At 38.9% G+C, this 21334-nt stretch overlaps 1 protein-coding gene across 3 annotated transcripts in view; it reads right to left on the bottom strand.

The window, feature by feature from the left end:
• Positions 1–21334, bottom strand: part of mad1l1 (mitotic arrest deficient 1 like 1) — a 152647-nt gene that overhangs the window by 120291 nt on the left and 11022 nt on the right. For all 3 annotated transcript variants that reach the window (XM_018740908.2, XM_018740916.2, XM_018740925.1), the window contains exon 10: positions 15583–15669. In XM_018740908.2, coding sequence (XP_018596424.1) covers positions 15583–15669 — 87 coding nt within the window. The remainder of the gene's footprint in view (positions 1–15582; positions 15670–21334) is intronic.

Genomic DNA, 21334 nt, shown 5'->3' with positions numbered 1-21334 from the left:
CGGCCCAACTTTGACTTATGGCGCATTCTTTGCATTTATGAGGACCTACTTTGAGGAAACTAGACCATATTTGTTAAATTCCTCCACATTTAGGCGGCGAAGTTGAGCCAGCCACTTAAAAATATTAATCCATCTGGAAAGCACAGCATCAGTGCAAGGCACAAGCTTTCAATTCACATAATGCAAGACTATACATTAAGTATAGATTAATGATCCATCGCCTCTATCGCAATGACATGCTCTGCAGCTTGGTTTAGATATACGACAAAGCTCTTTGTTAACTCAGCATTGTGACCCAGCTGACAGGGCTCATTTTCATCCTGACCTTGCTCACTACTACACAGAGAGCTATTAAATTACCATCAAATTTAATTTGACATGCATGCAGAGCTTCCATTACTTTAAAGTCTACCAGGAATTTTATTTCAGCTACCCATTCTGCAAACCTAGTACTGATGTGAAGTACGGAATCCAACAAAATGTAACCTATAGATATTTTGCTTAATTTTTTTTTTTATAAATATTAAACACTACGACACCTATTAGCATCACTATTACCATGCTGAGCTGATCTGAGGAATTGTAAGAATTTACACAAAATATTAATGCCCTGTTTAAAAGTGTAGTCCCGAACATTTGCAAAGCATTTCTAAAGAACCAGTGATGTAACACAAACTGCTGTGGTCAGTCTTCTGGAATGATACCCTCACAATCAGGGCAAATATTTAACAGATCCAAAGAAATACTATTGTTTCTAGAAACCATCTGGACCAACAATGAAAACCTCCCAAAAGACATATGGAGTCTACCCAATACTAGAGAAACAATCCAAGTTATGATTGAAGTTTTAATACAGAGCATAAAGGATGGTAAATAAATTTTGCCAGGGGTTCTGCTTTAGGGCATGAGGCATAACCTGGCAGCAAAACCACAAAGGTAAAAGACTTGAGACTTACTCTGCAGACTTGTTTAAATATGTACGAGACATACTCATCCAAGCCCTTTATATACTGCACTGTTTATCACATGATTGACTGTTAATCTTGTGCAATCTTGAGAAATATATTTTGTCAATTGAATCATTAAGACCTTTCTACTGTGGAGTTATACCAAACACATAACATGGACTTCTCTCCAAATTAATGGAAGAGCACTTTGTCTGTATTCATACTTCCTAAGATGCAGGCAAACAGAGTAAGCTGTTCACAAAACAGTCCCCACACACACACACACACACACACACACACACACCTTTCATTTTTGACAAAACGCTTTCTTGGATTCCATGACAAGTATGCTGTCTGACTAACTACACTCTTGACATATTTGCGTCAAGTTAGATGTTTGTTACTGCAAACTTTGATCTCAACTTCATATTTAGTTTTCGGTTGTTTCCCCTCACAAGAACCAATGAAAGAAACAGACAACTATGCCTCAAACTGCTGTCAAATTTCAAATTCAATCATTTCAACAAGTATGAACTGACATAAGAGTTTGAAACTAACGTATCCACTTTAATATTTCAAATCATTATCATTTCAAGACACTGAGTGTTAAGAGCTCTACTGTAACGGAAACCAGTATTCCCTGTGACTGGGCAGAAATATCCCCCCACATGACAAGTGTCAGGTGAAACCATTCAATAGATCCACAAATTCGCACAGGTACGGAACTTATAATGTTTACCACTGAAACTAAAATGTTAAATCACAAATGTGTAATGCAACTACATTTTTATATATATATATATATATATATATATATATATATATATATATTTTTTTTTCCCCTGGAAGCTTACAACCTCAAAAGAAAAAATTCAAAATTATGCTGCTTGAGATTTAAGTGGTCATCTTAAAGGGCGAAAAGTCAATGTGATGCCTATTAGACAGGAATAAAACACCAGGTTCCATTTTACTGACTGCTGTTGGATAAGGCTCCTTACAGTAATCTGTGATACAAAATATAAGGGGAGGGGAATAGTCTTGCATTTTGCTTGATCATCAGTATGAGGACAGCAAATGCTTACCCAGGGCTGCATGTTGTGTCTGAATCTCCAGTAAAATCGTTTTCGTTCACGCTGGCAGCAGTCCCGGTCTGGTCTTTATTAATTGCATGAAGCACTAAATTGTAAGTGCCTGCTGGTGCAGGGAACCATTACTCTCGGAAACTCTCAGTGAATTAATAACGATCTGATTCATCCACTAAGCAAGTGGCATAAAAACAACTTATGGATTTTTTTTTTTGTTAAACATTGCAGAAACGCAAGCACATAGCATCTGTAGCATTTCATCAAGGCAGTCTGTCAAACTCTACAGTTTGTTCCAAATTAAGAGCTATCTTTAAATTATAGAAACTACCACATCTGGCACCCAAGGGAAATCAAGAGCTGCTTCCATACGCAGCCTACTCATAGTATATAAATACACAGCGTCATGCAGTAAAATCTCACCCCACAAGCTGATGTCTTCAACTGTCCAAAGTCTAACAAGGGTCATGTAAAATGACCAATGATATATATTACTTTAAATTTTAAAAAAATGTAAAACTGCAGACAAATTCTGATTCCCACGACATGCACTTGGCAAATATTTTGAGTTCGCAGCTTCAATTAGAGAGGTGCGAGCTGACCTTTAGCCACTGCATTAGCCAAAGCAAAATATACACCTGGCTCTTCCCAAAAGTACAGAAATGTTGTGTAGAAGAAAGTAGGACAGCCCAATAAAGAGGAGGAGGGAGATTAGACAGCTGGGGAAGGTGGCAGGACCTAATGGGCTGCACTTCCTCCCAAAGCACTGATGTGCCTTTTCCCTTCACACTTTCTCGCACACAGACACCAACAGAGCTACTCCCCCCCCCCCCCCCCCCTTCTTCAGTATATAGATTTGCTCTGTCCAACAAAAAGAACAGATGGGAATTCAAGGCTGTTCTCAACTCATATATATTCCTGAATAAAATAAGTTGCATACAGAATGTTAAGTCCATTAACAAAAGCAGTAATATGAGTGCAGACAGGGATATCATGTTAAAAAGTACAAACTTGCAATGGTGGTCCAGAGGTGGTCCCCATGTCACACACTATTTTCAGGATAGGCTCCAGTACACAGCAACCCTTCATAGGATGACACGCTATTGAAAATGAAATACATAAAACTATTACAGCAATTTTTAAAAATGTATTATACCTTTACCTGAGGTTTTCAAGACAATCTAAACTGAATAAATCAAGGGGTATCTGAATTACTAAGCTTTTATTGGATGAGCAAAAGTGACTTTGCATTTATCAAACAAACAGTGTTTCAACCAGGCTGGTCCTAACTAAGTTGAGGGCCCAGTGAACATAATAAATATCTTGATATTTTATTAGGTAAAATTTTCATATAGTACTTTATTTCAAACCAACCAAAGCTACCAAAACAGTACTGCTTTAATCTGAATTTTACTACAATGTAACCATCAGAAACATTTCCACATAAGAACAGTTCTGACAAATTGTCTTCCGCTACCGCACTTAACTGACTCTTCTGGTTCAACAGGACTACTGCTAATTAAACCCAATTTAATCCTCGACTCCTTAACATCATCCATCAACTTCAGTTTATCATAGGTGTCATAGCCATATCAGTTCTGTATTGCAACTTGTTTCAAACCAGTTTCAATCCCACATTACTGTATATTCATTCCTCTACAGAAGCATAAAGTCTGTCATTGAATTTTAACCAAAAGTTTGTTTTCAAATCTGGTACACTCATCTCAAACCCAGTGTACAGCCTCTCTCTACCACACTCATTCCAGAAACACCCAGAGACAACTCCTACACACAGACCAATATGTTATCACCCTCATACATCTAGGTTAATGTTTCCCAGTCCAGGTGGAAACGAGCCATTTCCGTTGCAGCACTTCAGTCAGCAGATGGGCGCTCGCTGGGCTTTCCTGGGCCGGCACTAATGATAGCCACACAAGGCTAGCAGCACTCGCAATTTCTCACAGGATGCCCCGGTCTGTGGACAGTGCCAGAATCCATCAGCCACGTGTCAAGAATTGGTGGGGTGGGAGCACATTCATCAAGGTCCGTGCATGCATTTTCCATCCATTGCTATTTGAAAATGCTATTTCATGTGCGTCAGACACAGAAAGGAAAGAGAAATGACTTGCCAGTCAAAAAAGGCCTATTTGCATAAATACAGCCCCAGTTTTGTGTCCAAAATCAGTGTGCCCTGCATTATTTCATACTCATTTTTCCAATATATATCATGGCAGCAAACTAAGACCCCATTTGTAAAAGCTAAAGAGAATATAATACAGGTACATAAACATAGGTCAAGATTAAGTAATTATGTGATTACAGCAAATAGATTGTAAAGAAAAAAGCAAGGCTCAATGTCCCAAATAAATAAATGCATACTGACGGTGTTCCTTTTGGCTAGTAAACTGATGTGATCTTATTTCGAAAAAAAAAAAAAGAGACATTAGGTGCAACAAAAACAGAATCCTGCTGATTATAACAGATGAAAACAAACTGATACTGCTAATGAGTAACTGATAGAACCATAGCCCACAGCATGACAAAATGGGGAATAAAGTGTGTGAAGCAGTGCTGAAAGAACTGTAACACTCATACAATTATTAAACTGCCACATTATAACCAATCCTCTCAATAGGAGAGATGATATAACACATGGACAAAAAAAAAAATTTAATTGAACCAAGGACAATTATCCAACAAAACACAAAGTAAATTGAGGAAAAAAGACTGCGTTTGGGACCCATTTAATGCAATAATAAGCCGATTACCGGAGAAACTAATAAATGACTCAAGGTATGAAACATTCAGGCGAAACAGATTACCGTAATAAAAATTACAGATTCTGCAAATTACAACAATTATTTCAGTTGCTGTGGTTTCGGCAAGTCCCACCTTTCATTAACATCTGCAATGAGCAATAAGGGCTTTCATCAGAGCCACTTCCTATTTTATATGCCTGGAGGAGACAGTTACAGCGTTCATACCAGAGACAAGAAAATATGAGCCATTAATCTTCCATCAGCTCTGCGTCAATGACAATATGAGACATCAAAGGAGGAAAAAATCCCCAACATTGGCCCAATACACTAGTACTTAATCTAGCACTAAGTCTTAAAAACATTCATAACAAACGTAACCTATCTCAATCATGCCACAGCAAACATAACCATTGCTCCCTTTAAAAAAAATGAAACCTTCAAAAATTTTACACACATCTATTGGACACAATGGTGAAACCAGTGAAAAGCTTGCAACACTCAGCATTGACTAAAAACAAGGCGATGGATGGATCCTAATTGCCACCGCACAATTAACACTCTCTCTGAGATAGTTTCCTCCACTTGAAAGACGAGATGCGAAGCAGTAGCAGACAGCGAGGTAGCTTGTGTGGACATTTCTCTAAAAAGATGCCAATTACTAGATCCAAGAATTTTGCTTTGAAAGTCTTTCCCCTCAGACTGCTCGAAACGAGTAACTCAAAGCAAGCACTCTGACTGGAGAACAGTAATTGTACCCTCTTGGGGTCAAAGAATGGCAGAGAACTATAAATAAACACATTCAAGCTTCCATATGGTATGTGTTGACTGCAAATACAGGAAGCATCCACAAAATGAACATTAAAGAACGCTATAAGCTTCAAGTAGTAATATGTACAAGTTTGGTGAATATAACATTAATAATCACAGTAAATTAGTGGAAACTGACCCTAAGATCTGACATGGTTAAAGTTTCAATTTTAGGTGATCCGTGTGCTATGGATTGTAACCATCCTTTCACTCACACTTACCCGATCTAAAAAGGGTTCTCAAGCTTCAACCTCTCATGCATAATTCAATACATGAGCCATAACATCACAGAAACACAATGATTACACTTGGTGCAGCAAACGCGAGCCTAAACAGGGCTCAAAACATGACTGTCTGCATTCTAGTGTCATCCCAATGGCATGTTCCCTAGAAGTCACTTCAAATGTATTATGAAATCTTGGGTGGCTCTGATCCAGAATCAAAATTAGCCTATTCAAATTTTTACATGCTGCAGCTTGAATTAAACAGATAGAAAGGGGCAGCTCACAATGTAGCTGTTAGAGTCGCTGTCTTCAGATTCAAAGGTTGTCAGTTCAAATCTCACCTACTGTTATAGTTGTGAGCAACGCAGCTCCCCTAAATTGCTCCAGTAAAATTACCTAGCTGTATAAATGAGTAAATAGCTGTAGATAACACTGTGTGTTATTTTAGAAGAAAGGGTCAGCTAAATTAATAAAATATTTATATCTAAAACTGCAATCCAATCAATAATATGGTGAGTATTACTCAATCTTGCACTCAGAATACTGTGTTGTGACACTTGTCAGTGTATCATATCCTTCACCTCCAACCATGAGAAACCCATGTGCTATTTACCCAAATCAAATGCACCACATTCATACAACCCATGTCCACCAGTGAACGTTGTGTGTTCCAACACACCAGAAACCCAAATGCTGTCTTTACATACACTGCTGGTCCCAACAGTGTTGGCTTCAACTGGAAGAGGAGGCATCTTTCAGTGCTAGCAACCCACAGGACCCAGTCATTCTTACAGACCATGTTTGGGCATTGATATGACCAAATTAAAATCTCCTGCCCTCCTGTAATGCAATCATGTTAGGTGTGTGTGCACAATCCAGCCTTAAAACTACATATCTGAAATACAAACCCATAATCCAAATAAAAAACTCCTCTCTCATATGAGCATGCACCAAGAAGCAACTGAAGAGAAACCAGCCCAGCTGTCATTTGTTTAATGATTAATGTGAAATGTTGCTCCAGTGACCATAACCAAAGACAGCCACCCAGATGAGCGACAAAAAAAAAAAAAAGAGCACACAATGACCAACAAAACATATCCAGAAGCTGTGACATTCTTTCTTTCATCTCTTCTGTACCTTTGGCATCTCCTGCAACACAAGTGGGCCTTTCTGTTCCTTGCTCTCACTAGGTAAACACGGAACCAGCTGTCTGCAACCAGGCGACTTGCTAAGACAGCAGATCACGGGAGCTGATTTGTATACAATGCACCACCTGTTTGTTCCAAGCCACATGACATACAGTAAGTAGGTGATCGAAATACTAGTTATACTACAAAGTCACTGTACACAGCATGTTTTGCTTCCAACTGCTGCCACACAGGTAACAGTGCCACACGCTGATCAAAATAATCAGGCTGCATAAAAGTGTATTCAAAATAGCACCATGGCACCCGCTACCTGCAATTCCCCCCCCCCCCCCGTTTTCCCAAAAGCTGTGTGACAAAAGCCTCAGAATACACTCGTACCGTAACTTACAAACACAGCTGGGACTGAAAGTCTGTAACCAATTGCTCATAAGTCCAACCACTACATCACAATCAATAAAAGCCAACAATAACCTCTTGATCCATCAATTTATTCATGGGTCGAGTAGAGCTATAGAGAATTAAAAACTCTCCAAGACTTTATTCAATTTTGATCAACGGTTCATACAATGGAGTGTGATGCAGGGAACAGCAAGGACAGGATGGCAGTTCATTACTTTTTAATATCATGGCTCAACATTAAAGGCCGCTTTAAAATAGTTGAAAATAGAAAATATGTAGTGTACACAAAATCTTGTGTGTTCCACTTTATTCATGCAAGACATTTATTTTTCCTCTGCATCAAGATGCACAGAGGAAGGTAACTGTCTCCATGCTATGACAACGATGTGGCAAATTCAGCTTCAGATGGAAAATATTCAGAAAAGTTATACAAGGACTGCATGTGTAGTTGATTGAACAATTATGCTCTGTACTTATTTTTAATCCAATTAACTTTTTAGTTAGCTAGATAAACACAAAAGGCACATAATTAAATCAACTTGATGTCAAGTTATACACACTGTTGCATATTAAATTATGGAAAAAACAATGAAAACATACTTATACTGTTTACTAAATCAAGAAAAGTTATAAGGACCAGATTCACACTTCTACACTAGAATTCAACATAGTGCTCAGTGCAGTTTTGTTAACCTCCAAAACGCAAAGCAATACAGTAAAACGCTAAATTTGGCGATTCCTCTTTTTCAGTCTTTTGAGTTGTTTGACATTATTTTATGACCAGACCAATTGGAACAAAAGTTTACAGTCACATTTGAAAACTCTCATAGATTGTGTGTTTATAGATAACATGAGATACAAGTGTATTTCAGGTATGAACATCAGAGCTATGAATTTTTGAAGCCAAGACCATTCAGCACCTCGGCACAGACCATTTTGGCTTGGCATCTCAGAACCGCACTGGAGCGAGTTTATTCAATGTATTTATAATTTATTATAGCTTTATCCCTTATTTTCATAGAAACTACCCAGCAAATAAACAGAGGTATGTCTATTTTTTATGGGAAACAAAGCAACAAGATGCTTTATAATACATTGTGCACCTCCTCATGGCCAGTATTGTAATTTTTCTTTTTATGAGACACCCAGGTGGCATTTAAGGTGCAACACTTAACACTCCTTTCTCCACTGTTACAGTGTAATGCTGCAATCTATGCCTTGTCATGTTTCTTTCTGCCAGTATTTGTCATAGAGGCTGTTCACTTCTTCTCTGTGTTAGATTCAAAATGGTTTTTCCACTGTTAAGACATTTAAGAAAATATCAGCTAATCAGAGCATAAAGTTTCCCCAACTTTTATAAAGAGGATATTGAGTAATGATTTTAATTGTACTTTTTGCTGCAAACAACTGAAGTAAATTACAGATAAATAACCATACAATTTAGGAACTCATTAGCTACAAAAAATGGATAAAATAGCACTCAGGAAAAAGTGAGCCTGAAAACACTGGCTCTAACCTGTCCAGTATCCTGCAATGGGACCTTGTCACTTGGTGTGTCTCAAAGACAGTACCTGGGGATGCAGGCACTGCCCCAATGGCTCCACCAGCACATTCTGCAGACCAGGCAGTGGGAATGCTCACCAGAGAAACACACACTCAGAGGTATAGTGCCCACGTGAGTGCTCATCCGTCGGCTTTATCTTCTTGTACTGCACTGACTGATAACTGGCCTGTGATGCCCTTGAGTCCTGCTGCCTGGCCCCACACACACACACACCAAAGGCTCAGAGAACCTGTGTCTAGCTCTCTGCTGCTGGTCTTACTGCTGAAAGCCAACATTTTTTTTATTGGTCTGTTTTTCTTCATTATTTAGCTATATGTACCCTGCCTCCTCCCCCCAAGGCTCCCAGGGTTAATAAAACAGGCTGCAGGTCATTACCACTCTGGCCATCTACGCCTCACTGCTTCTCTGGTCTTCAGCCCACAGGCACTGCAGTTCCAGCCCACAACACCCCTCCGTCTTAAAAATGTACCTAACTTAAAGTGTGTTATACTCACAACCTCAAAACTCAGCTGTTTTCATGGTTTCTCATACTAAAATCTGGTCACACATTTTAATAAATACCTGAGAAGGGGAGGCAATCAATATTTTCTTTTAAAGAAATGGAAAAGATGCACATCTTTGTAAATGTCCTTAATCTTGAATGAATACATACATATACAGATAGCCTTCCCTGCATAATTTTGGTTCAGATGCATTAGCATTCTGCATTAACAAAAAAAGCACTGAAATGTTACTGCAATATTGCAGGCCATACAAAGTGAAAGGGCAACATACATGAACATACAAAATAAGTCAAACTTCCACTTCCACCACGTACATTCTTTTTCAAACGGACTCTTACTCTGCAGTTCCCATTCAGACATTAATTTCTTCTGGGGAAAACTTCCAGGCAGCAAAAGCCAGCTTTAACTTTTCTCCCAGAGTCACCTGTCTGTCTTTAAAACACCCCTAGCTTTGGACCTCTGAGCTCAAGATGGCCCATAACTCTACAGCAGTCCTTGTTCTTAATCCTAATAGACAAGTCATTGCAGACAATGTTCTGAAATTGATCAAAAACAAGTTGTGTCACTGAACCCATTAGGGGTTTAAAACGAAAGGCCATTCATCATGTCAGCACTGACTTCGTCTAATCTGTCAAAAAGGAGACGTGTCTGAAATCCCCGCCCCATGAGTACTCAACACGCCGAAAATGAAACAAGTCACCTGTCATTCTGACACAGCGAACAAGCTGTTGAATGAAATGACCACCACTCACATCTGAAGGAATCCAAATTGAGGACTTGGACTGAGCATCACCTATTTAGGATTCTGTATGATAACCTGTCAACCTGTCCCCTCTGTCCACTGCAGGAAGTGTCAATACAACTTTCACATTCCTGACACATTTTAAACAATACGAGGGGGGGGGATATCAAATACAGAAATCAAAACTTTGTTACTGGCAAAATGAGCATTAGAACTAATAGTTAATGGCTTCAGTTTATTTCAAGTTAGTTCAGCTCTTAATTTACAGAGCATTTAATTAAACCAAAAAAAATTGATTTTATGAAGGTCAGTGAGCAACTAAAACCGGAAAGGCAACAAATTTTCAAAGGGTTTTTTAAATTAAAGAAAAAAAATGGGGAAAAAAAAAGCATCGTCTGTCAGGGAGATGAAGCTCACTTTTAAACACTTTTCTTTCTCCCAATAAATTCCCTGCACACTCTTACAACTCAAGACCGGCATTGCCACAGAATTCAGAAAAAAGCAGAACACCTTTTACAAGATTTGGAACAAGACACTAATCTGGACTCAGACTACGAGTTGTTCCCTCTTAAATAGATAAGTGGTGGGGGAGTTCATAGTACTTAGGGCTGCAGTCTCAAGATCCCATGTTTGAATTTCACTCCTTGATCAAGGTACTTACATGGAATTGTTCCAGTAAAATATCCAGCTCAGTAAATGGGTAAATGTTCGTAAGGTTGATCACATACTATTATAAAATGCCTTGGACAAAGGTTTCTGATAAATGAAAGGTACATACAGGAACTCTTCTTATGTATGGTTCTAATTCTAAATAGGATTAAATGGAATCTAAGGTACTTTCACACCTGATTTACTGGGCAGTTAGAAAGTCAATGAAATGATCAGTTTAACTTTCACTATTCACACCTTGAGTCGTTAGCAGCTATTTAGTGGGTCAACCTCTTTCACACAGGTTGTGTGGGATGGGTAAAAGCCAAGGAATTAAAGCATTGTCCATCTCTGACAACTATTTACAAACTGTTTGTTTCTGGGTTTTTTGGGAGGGTGCAGAAGTCTTACCATTGATGACTTTTGCGCATGTTTTTGGATTGCAAATACTGGAAGCATACTGTAACTTCCCATGGCCAGAGCCAGATTTGAAGCACTGTGTAGCACAGGCTATACCACCACCATACTGCAATTCTGAAGCACATAGTATATATTGAAATCACAGCTTACAAAACATCTGATTTATGAATCAACTTTTACAAGTGGAAATACATACTCCAGTCACCTTCATTAATTTTATTAGTATCTGATCCGTTTCAATCGCTTAACTCAGTAAGGATGACTGCATAGGTTTAGGGTAACTCCTGATCTAGTCAGCTGAGACAGCAGTAAACACAATTACTCCAAGGTAGCGGTTAAATTGATAAGGCTATGCAGTAATTTTATTTTCTTAAATAATCAGTGCCCACTTATTGTGGAGTTGCCAGGTCTCTACTTTGTGACTTAATTTGGATCACGTTAGCTAAGAGCAGGGTGCGGTGGCACAGCAGGCCTAGCCAGGTCCTACTCTCTGGTGGGTCTGGGGTTCAAGTCCTGCTTGGAGTGCCTTGCAGCAGACTGGTGTCCTGTCCTGGGTGTGTCCCTTCCCCCTCCAGCCTTGCGATCTGTACTGCGGGGTTGTGCTCCAGTTCGCTGCAACCCCACTTGGGACAGGCAGTTTCAGGCAGTGTGTGTATGTTGAGAGCAAGCAAAGACAAGCTGCATTTAGCCGATTTGTGTTTTTTTTTTAAAAAAACAAACTACACCCTACCCAAAGATTCAGATTTTATGGGTGAGATTTCCCAAACACAACTTTTGCAAACAGAGTACATTCCCAGGTTAGCAATTTGGTGTCAACATAGTAATATTTTATGATATCCTATATTCACCTATTACCAACAAGTACAAAAGTCATTTGTAGTTTTATTGCAAAACCTTGTGGGTAATTTTTCTGCTTTTCAAATCACACAAGTTTGAATCCAGTACAGACCTCAATGTCATGTCTATAGCCTTAAAAATGAGAAAAGAAGCTCGAAACCAGTCAGTGACTGACAGGTTACAACTGAAGTGGTGGAAAATGGCATTTAAAACTATTTTCAACATTTAGTACGACGTGCCTATGAAGGTTTAAAAAAAAAAAAAAAAAAAAATAGAACTGCATCTGTCAAAAGTTTTGTGCCTGGAGCTTCTGAACGAAGCTATATACTGCGAGCTGAGCATTTCAATATGCAATTCTGTCTCACAGCAGAACCTGCACTGCAAAAGTCATGTTATTTTCTGAAAAGATGAATCAAAACATTTTATACCTTCAGGCAGCACTAAAAATAAAGGCTTGGATATCTATGGAGATGTGTGGAAGCATCTGTTCTGCTACTGATTGTCATACTAATTAAGAAAACAGAATGCACATGAAAAATTTTAATAGTTAATACTAAGTTACTCAGTCCATCACTAAGGTCAGTTTTTTTTTCCTGCCACTGTACTGGGAAATGATTGGCTTTCCATACATGTTAAAAATAGAGGACTCATATTAACCAAATGCTTGCCAAGCACTGAATGATCACCAAATTGAACTGTTTTCAAAAGATCAGACAATATATCAAAGGGAATTACCCCTTTTTTAAACTCTTTTGCATGTCACATCCATGTACCAGCATGAGATTTCACTGTTGGAAAGAGTTCACCAATAACAATTCAACATAGACAAAGTACTCATGTACCAAATGCAGTTTTGTGTTATAGAGATTCATATTTCCATCATGCATTCACAGGATTACATTTAATAAAATCTTAGGCAGAAATTAAGGTCATACACCTGTTACATTAGGGATGCCAGTTTAACCCTCACTCCTTGTTTCTGCTATAGTACCTTTGATCCATGTAATTACTGTGAATGTATGCAGTTAATGAATGCATAAATGGCTCACACTTTGGATAAAAGCATCAGTTAAAAATGAAAAGAAAAAAGCAAAACACTAACAGCCATCATGTTAACACTGTAGTCAAGGATGATTTTGCAAACTGTAACCCATTCATAAATCTCAGACAGACTCTCCGATTTTTACTGTTGTTTGGTCTTCATGCAAGTTAAATACAGACTATTCAACATCCAAATGCAATAGTTGCCGTTATTTCCTAGAGGTCATATTTAAACTGTAGCCAAATTAATCAAATACATAGCTCCCCCCCCCCGTGAAGCTACATAGCTTATCATTCACATTTAGCATGTTCATGAACTGATTTAACCTCATTTTATGAAACACACAACTCATCTGCTGGAATGAAGCTGAACTACTGATAGAAACCATTAGCCATGGCATGGCTTTGTGAATTTGCAATAAAAAATAGAATCATAATTGTTCAACTTCTGAGATAGTGTATATGTGATTTGAAGTAACCCAAAAACAAAGTTCACCGAGAAATGTAGTACACCAAAAAAAAAAAAAAAAAGTTTAGAAACCGTTTCTGCACTGCAATTAAAATATATATCACACTAAAGAGAAATTTCAACTGAATAGGCTGGAGTTTGTCGATTTACTAATTGGACATTCATGTAAGGCACCTACAGAAGTACCTGGGCCACAGCAGCATCAAAAAAATCCAAATTAAACTAATACCCAATAAACAGTTTAAGAAAAAGAAACAGCAGAACAGAGCAATAAATCAGACAAACAAAAAGTGAAAGTGCTGATACCAGAGAAAGGGAGCAGTGGAAAAAGTATGTAATAAAGTGGCTTGCTAGAACCTCTCTCCCCAGTCAGATGCGGAGCACTGCAGCCAGAGCTTTCAGGGAAACAGGTATTGCCATTAAGGGTCTACTCTGATCTGCTGCACATTCATAAATATATTATCAGGAAAAAATTACTGGGACTGATGTGACTGTGTAGAGCAACAAATGCACGCATGCATTTTAATATATGTGCAGATATATAAATACATACACACAGTCATGTATATAAGAAACCAAGGCTTATGCATACACTCCAAAAATAATTTAAAAAAAAAAAAAAAAAAAAACTTTAAACTAAAATGTTAAAAAAAGTACAAAAACACTATTCCATCCTTCAAATTTCCATAACCACTTGTCCTGAGCACGGGCACGTTGATCCAGAGCTCACCCGGGAACACTGGGCACAATGCTTAGGAGGGTACACCCCAGGCTGGATGCCAGTCCATAGCAGTACACGCGTTACCATATTACTAGTAGTATATACACCAATACATTTTTACATAAACATACACTGAACACATATTTTGAGCAGCTGGCACATCAAAATATGCAATGAATAGGTAATATAATATAGTGTACGTGATATATGTAATTAGGGGCCAGCTGGTAGCATTGTGGTTGGAGCTGCTGCCTTTAGAGCCAGAAGAACCTGAAAAGGTCACAGATTTGAAACCAACCTCCAACTGCAGTACCCTTGAGCAAGGTACTTGTGTTAAATTGCTCAGGTTACATTGCCCAGCTGTATAAATGGGTAAATAATTCTAAGTAACTTGACATTCTAAGTCACTTTGCAGAAAAGCATCAGCTGATTAAATAAAATATATTATATCTATTACACACACACACACACACACACACACACACACACACACAAGGAACTTTTGCTCTTCTGCACTGAGTGCAAAACCATTCCTGGGGGTGACTAAAAAGTATAAACAAGTGACAAACGATATAAAGTTTGTATGATGCCAAAAGAAGATCTGCTCCCCCAAAACTTACGTGAAGGCAATGTGAAAATACTGCACAAAGGACTGTGTGAGACAAAGATCCCAGCTGTTTTCTTAAATGCATTGCTGAGCTTTTATGAAAAGATTAATTGCTAAGCATAGGCGTGGTGTTTTGAACGCTTCAGAGCTTCAAGCCATTTTGATTCTGCTGTCAACAGTAAATTTAAATGATCGTTAGGTTTTGTAATCTTCTTATCAGTAATCTATCACTAATCTCTTTATCACTAATCTCTGCAAAACAAACATTGCAAATAGAAGTTGCAGTTCTCTTATGGGTATCCACTTCAACATATAGCACTGACAGAAGTGAATAAACTTCCCATCAAAAACTTTCAACGACAAGCCCTGGGGGGGGCCTGCTGTTGTACCCATGAGACACTGCTCAAATTATATCAGTAAATGACAGTAAATACAACACTGTGAGGCTGCAAGCCATAAACAGATCTTGACAAAGCCTCTTCAGCAAAAGAAACAATCTGAGGTTTAAGGGGGGGGGAACAAACATTACTTTTGTGTTTCCATGGGTTTCAAGTTCCATTAAATTAAATGAGCTGAATACAAGTTGCATAAACATGTTTGTGGTGCTACTTATGTGCTTTTGACAGACCGTTCAGGATATTGACAGGATGCAAAAAGCCCCCACCTGCTGGTGATGGAGTGGTTCTGCTGCTTCAAGGTGATCTCTCGCTGCTGAATCTGAATGATCTCTCGTGACAAGTCTTCTGGCTTCCTACAAGTGAAAAACAGGTGGTTAATTAACAGTGCCGCCCTTGGGCTGAATCGCAAAGCAAGAAAAGGATGGGACTTCCAAGCTGCATGTTTTCCTATTGCCTACATTATCCTGGGAGGAAGCAGGCCCCATTCAAAATCTAAGAAACACATTCTTTAAGGAAATGCTGTAACTTCCAAATTATTTTACTCCTATATAATTTGCCATTCTTGATCAAAAGCAACTTCATTTAAAGGATGAATTTGTTTAATTATCACTGTAGAGCTTGACTGAAGCCAGATCAGCAAAAAATACATCTAAGCCCAAAAGCAAAAACATCAGTTTTAGATCAAGGTTACAGTAACTAGTTTTTTGCGACTTGAACAATAAATAATAGGTAGGAAGACAAGTTTCAATTTGTTCGAAACACCACACACAATTCAAAGAAGGGTTATCTTGTTTTGTTTTCTTAAAAATTAGTGGCAATCACTGTCACACCAGGGTTTATCGGCATTCCAATTACAGCAGGATTCTGAAACACATTAGGCAAATATCACTGGTTCCAAGTGTATTTCATCAGTATGAACTCCAGTCCACAATATTTAAAATTTACATGTATTCATTTACCTGATGCCTTTCTTCAAAATGACTTACAGAGTTAATCTACCTAGAGGTATTTGCCCATTTATACAGCTGGGTAATTTTACTGCAGCAATCTAGGATAACTACCCTGCTCAAGGGTACTGCAACTGCAGGTGGGATTTGAACCTACGACACTTGTGTCTAAAGGCAGAAGCTCTAACCACTATGCTACCAACTGCCCCTATACCTTGTCTATTCCACAAAGGCATAATGGCAGATTTACATGTGACATTCCTCTCAAAATGTGTGAAACCTAGAGATGATTTTGGATGCTTTTTGAAACATTTTCCCCACTGCACACTACCTCTTCCCCCCCCCTTTTGTTTTTTTTTTTTTGGAGGGCACAAATCATTTTACCTTTCCTGACAGGTGCTGAGTTTAATAAAGTGAGCGGTCTCTCAGAATTAGGTGAAGCACCATCTGTCTCTGGTTCTCCATTCAATCAACGTCACAACTTTCATTCATCTGTCTGTCAGCCACCGGCCTTGACTAATTCCCTCTAAAAACACATTACACAACTGTCCTATGACACATGTAAATATAGTCAAGCTGTACAGAATCGCTAAGCTAACTGGCCTTTCTTTCTATGAAAGGACGGAGGGCTCGGAAAAAAGTCTATGGGAGAATAAAGAAACAGCCTGAAGTGTGTGGGGGGGGGGGGGGGACTGCATTTCAAATATTAGTTACTTTTACCCTGATCTTAGATTACTACGGTCATATACACAGACTTTACTTGTCTGACATAGCAGCTACAAGAATGTCTGAAATAAAATTTAACAGAAAATCGTGAATAAAGTATTCCTGTAAAAGCGTCATCCACCATTATGCCCAAACATAGAATACAGCTTTAAACATCAAGATCCTCATCTACAAAACATCAGCTCAAAGTTGTTATATGTACTATTGATGTGTCAATTGCAAGATACTGCTAATTTTATTTTTAGATTCATTGCACTATGTTATACTTTCCCATTTTCATGAGCCAATCACACACTTCCCAAAAAGGTGCAAGCGTTTAGCTAATCCCCTCAAGGTCCACTTCATTTCACAGCCTCACTCTACTCAACTCCCAACTTCTCTCCTCCCTGTTACCTGTTCTCTCTCCACACACACACACACACACACACACACACACACACACACACACACCCTTAGAAAAGTGCCCTCTTCTCTAAAGTCCCGGTGCCCCACAGGGACACTGTCCTCTAATCGCCATCTTCATCACTGTTACTGCGCTATACTCTTTCAACCAATGGAATAATGCCTTTCATAATGTATTGTACTGTTATTCTGTGTAGTCTAAAGTTTCTGCTGACCCGTGGAACCAAAACACCCCTCGTTACCTACATTTTAAAAGAAGCGTAATATAATTATGTAATTTCTCACAGCACCTGGACAGTGCAAGAGGATACGGGTTTGATCAGACAGACTGAGTGGGTAAGTTTGTATGCTCTTGTCATGATCACATGGGCCTCTCCCAGGTGCCCGTTTCCTCCCACAATGGACTGTCGAGTGAATTGCTGAGCCTAAATTGCCCACAATGCGTGTCAGTGTTTGCCTGTTGCTCTGGTGCATAAATGAGCGATTGACTGTCAGTAGTAACCTATAATATACTCTAGCAGTGTATTGCACCTTAGTGTCAGCTAAATACTGTATTACACAGTATTCATTGAAAGTCACTTTGGACAAAAGTCTGCTAAATGAATAAATGTAATGTGAAGGATTTACTGGAGTACATCAAATTTCACTACTGATGACCTTGTAAAAAATCTCTCGGAAAAATGCAGGGATGACGGGAGTGTTAACTCTCTCTCCTGCTCTCTCAGAGAAGAATAGGAATCTAATTAAAAGTTAATGGAGACAATCAAAATCAATTTCATGTCTGAATACAAGCAAGTGTGTAACAAGTTCATTACTGTCAATTACCAAACAGAACTGAATTAAGCGAACACCTTCCTATTCAGAAACCTATACTTCACGGACTCTCGTGTCCCATTTGGATGGGATTGCTTTCACTAAGGGAGGTCTGGTGCAATAATGATCTAATTTAGTTTGTAATTTTAGCCCATCCGAATTGCCCACAAGTGTAAGATTTAGGGTTCGTGAGTACAATTCCTGCTCAAAGCTACAGTTTTTGGTAAGGAATTATAACAAATTCTTAAACTTCCCAGAACAGCCCAGTGAACCTAGACACCCTGGTGCAATATCTGCATTAGCGACATTTTCCTGCAATACCATTCTGGTCCGATTAGGACTTGAAAGTGAGAGGAAACGGCAGAATGAGCTCAACAGGCTGTGCCACACTAGAGGCCCTGCGTGAGAATGGCCAGAAAATTGAGATTTGCCCAAACATGTAATGCAAACACTTTTCACTACAGCTGCCTTCACATTAGCACAAACCCCTAAACTAATGAAGTAATCAGCAAGAAAGTAAGTGAAAACTGCTATCCTGGCAGAACAATCTCACGGAGGGCACAGGTAGTTCTGAAAGGGACTGCCTCAGCACCAAAAGAGATTAACCCCTGGTGGTGTAACATTGAATGCCCTTCCGGTATCCATTCCCTCTGAGCTTTTAATACATGAATCAAATAGGATGCAAGCTTAATTTGTTATTCTCTTCTGAATCCAGGCTCACAGCCAGATATATTTAACACATGCAGAAGCGTAACCTTCGAAGACCCCAAAAACCACATCAAACTGCAAATATGGCACGCACATCTAACAAAAAACTTCCTCTGTCCCCTGGCCCACCTCAGTCAAATCTCTGATGGCAAAACATTCCCCTCTTAAGTAAAGTCTGAATGAATCAATCTCAAAAGTGTCTTGTTAGCTCCAGTTCCAGTAATTCTTCGGAGAGTGTAACTCTACCTTCAACTTACAACCCTTAATTTGCAGTCATGCATCCTTAATCAGGCAAGCATGTCCATCCATTTACAAACTGCACACATGTAAAGGCTGAATGTCATTAACAGATCCCAGTTTTTTATAATTCCAACTATGTGTGTAACATTAACAACCTGATGCTCACCCATAAAGAAAGCCAGAAGCACTGGTCTTAAAAACCCTTCAGTCTATACTTTGTTTTTGATGGTATGGAAAGAAATACCAACAGATTTTTGTGTTTGTTCTTAGACTGCATCATGGTCAGACAACACAAATGCAAAGTGTTATGGATTCATCTTCCCAGCTTTTGCACCTTTTCTTAGCAACTTTACAGTAGTCAGGCCCAGGGAGAATCACAGCAGGCCAGTGTAACAACTAAACAATAAGTAAAATGTTGCCCTTATTTTTGACAATACAGACATTACAGATGTCAAACATGTTGCCACATATTAACATCCCCAAAGGGCTATGCCTCAAAAAGCATATCCATAATTTTGTCCGACTCTCCTTCCTAACAAATAACAAAAGCAAAAATATCTCCCACTGGTGAGCTTGCACAAACCACACTACATTCACTACTTTCATTCAGTTCCAGGTTTCTGACATTTTAGACAAAGACAAAAAAAAAAAAAAAATAGAAATATTAGCAACAACAGCATGTCAATTTCAGCAAACCTACATTAAAAACAGGTGAAGATTAAAAAGTTCAAGTAATCAAGTACCAACAACCTTCATGCTCAATAATTACAAATTTGCAGGTAACAATTTTCTTAATTCGCCCTGAACATAATCCACGTCAGTCAAGTGTGAGCACAGAGCATGTCAGTCTGTATTAGGCCCCATTCAAAGGCAACCCTGACTCAGCCACTGGGAGAGAGTTTCCTAATCTCCAGCTCCCAGGCATTTAGCACAAGATTAGCTCATTCATTCAGCTCTGAAGGAAGCAGGTAATCCATCAATTAAGAGAATTTAAGGTTTAAAAAAAAAAATTTTCTTAATTTCTTTAACAAAAAAAAAAAAAAAAGAAATCAATGAATGAGAAACTTCCTTAGTTTATCCCCATCTAATTTTATGCTCCTGTCCAGGCCAACTTTATCGTTGAGTGCTCATTTCAGTAAGGAAACCGAAAGAACATTCTGAGACACAGCAGATGATATTTCTCCATGTTCAACTTAACGTGAGAACAAGCACATCAGTTAACATGCGCAATGCACAAAATGGTAACACGCTTGTCAAAACTGCTTGGTAAATACCACTGTCACTAAGAAAATGAAAATCACTGGACACACAGAAAGATTCATTCCGTGGAACCAAGACCATATCATAGCAGCAGGTGGCCACACTACAACCTTTATGGTCAAATGATCCAAAAGTGAATATGAACAAGGTACTCATCATTTATGGGCTCTGCAAGATGATTCAACAAGTCATCAATTCAACAGTCTTGTAAAATAGTCCAAAACCCAAATATAATCAAGCTGTAACCCACATAAGATAATAAGACCAAGAAAAATACTTTTTACTCTTTAATTTGAACCTATTAGTATTATGTGAAGGGGGGCGTGGTGGTGCAGCGGGTTGGACCGGGTCCTGCTTTCTGGTGGGTCTGGGGTTCGAGTCCCGCTTGGGGTGCCTTGCAACGGACTGGCGTCCCATCCTGGGTGTGTCCCCTCCCCCTCACGCCGTGTTAGGCTCCGGCTCCCTGCAACCCCGTATGGGACAAGCGGTTCAGACTGTGTGCGCGCGCGCACGCGTGTAAGTGAGGTGTACATTAAATTAGCTTAGTGGCATTTTCCATAAGACATATTTAGGCTAATAACCCTGGGAAGGTTATTAAATAAAAATTAGTTAATACAACATAGCCCATCACACCAACACATTAATTTATTACTCAACTTCTGTGTTCTTCATAAAGAATTGTATTAAACCTTCCCATGAAAAAGGCTCCAGAAAGGCATAGAAAGGAGTTAGCTGGGAATTCATGTGGGAAGAGGAAACCGCTACCAAACACCCATTAGTGCTCTGGACAAGTCAGTCATCCATAAACAAATCTGAAAAGATAAACCTCAATACTTCTTTTTCACCACCTTTTCATGTTAAATTAAAAGCTGTTCCTTTAATGAACGGAAAGTTCAGGCATTCCTGTGACAGGTTCAAACAA

This window comes from Scleropages formosus, chromosome 20, assembly GCF_900964775.1.
Source record: "Scleropages formosus chromosome 20, fSclFor1.1, whole genome shotgun sequence".
In the NCBI taxonomy this organism is placed as follows: Eukaryota; Metazoa; Chordata; class Actinopteri; order Osteoglossiformes; family Osteoglossidae; genus Scleropages; species Scleropages formosus.
The sequence above is the reverse complement of the archived record's forward strand: the minus strand, read 5'-3'. Positions and strand labels throughout refer to the sequence as shown.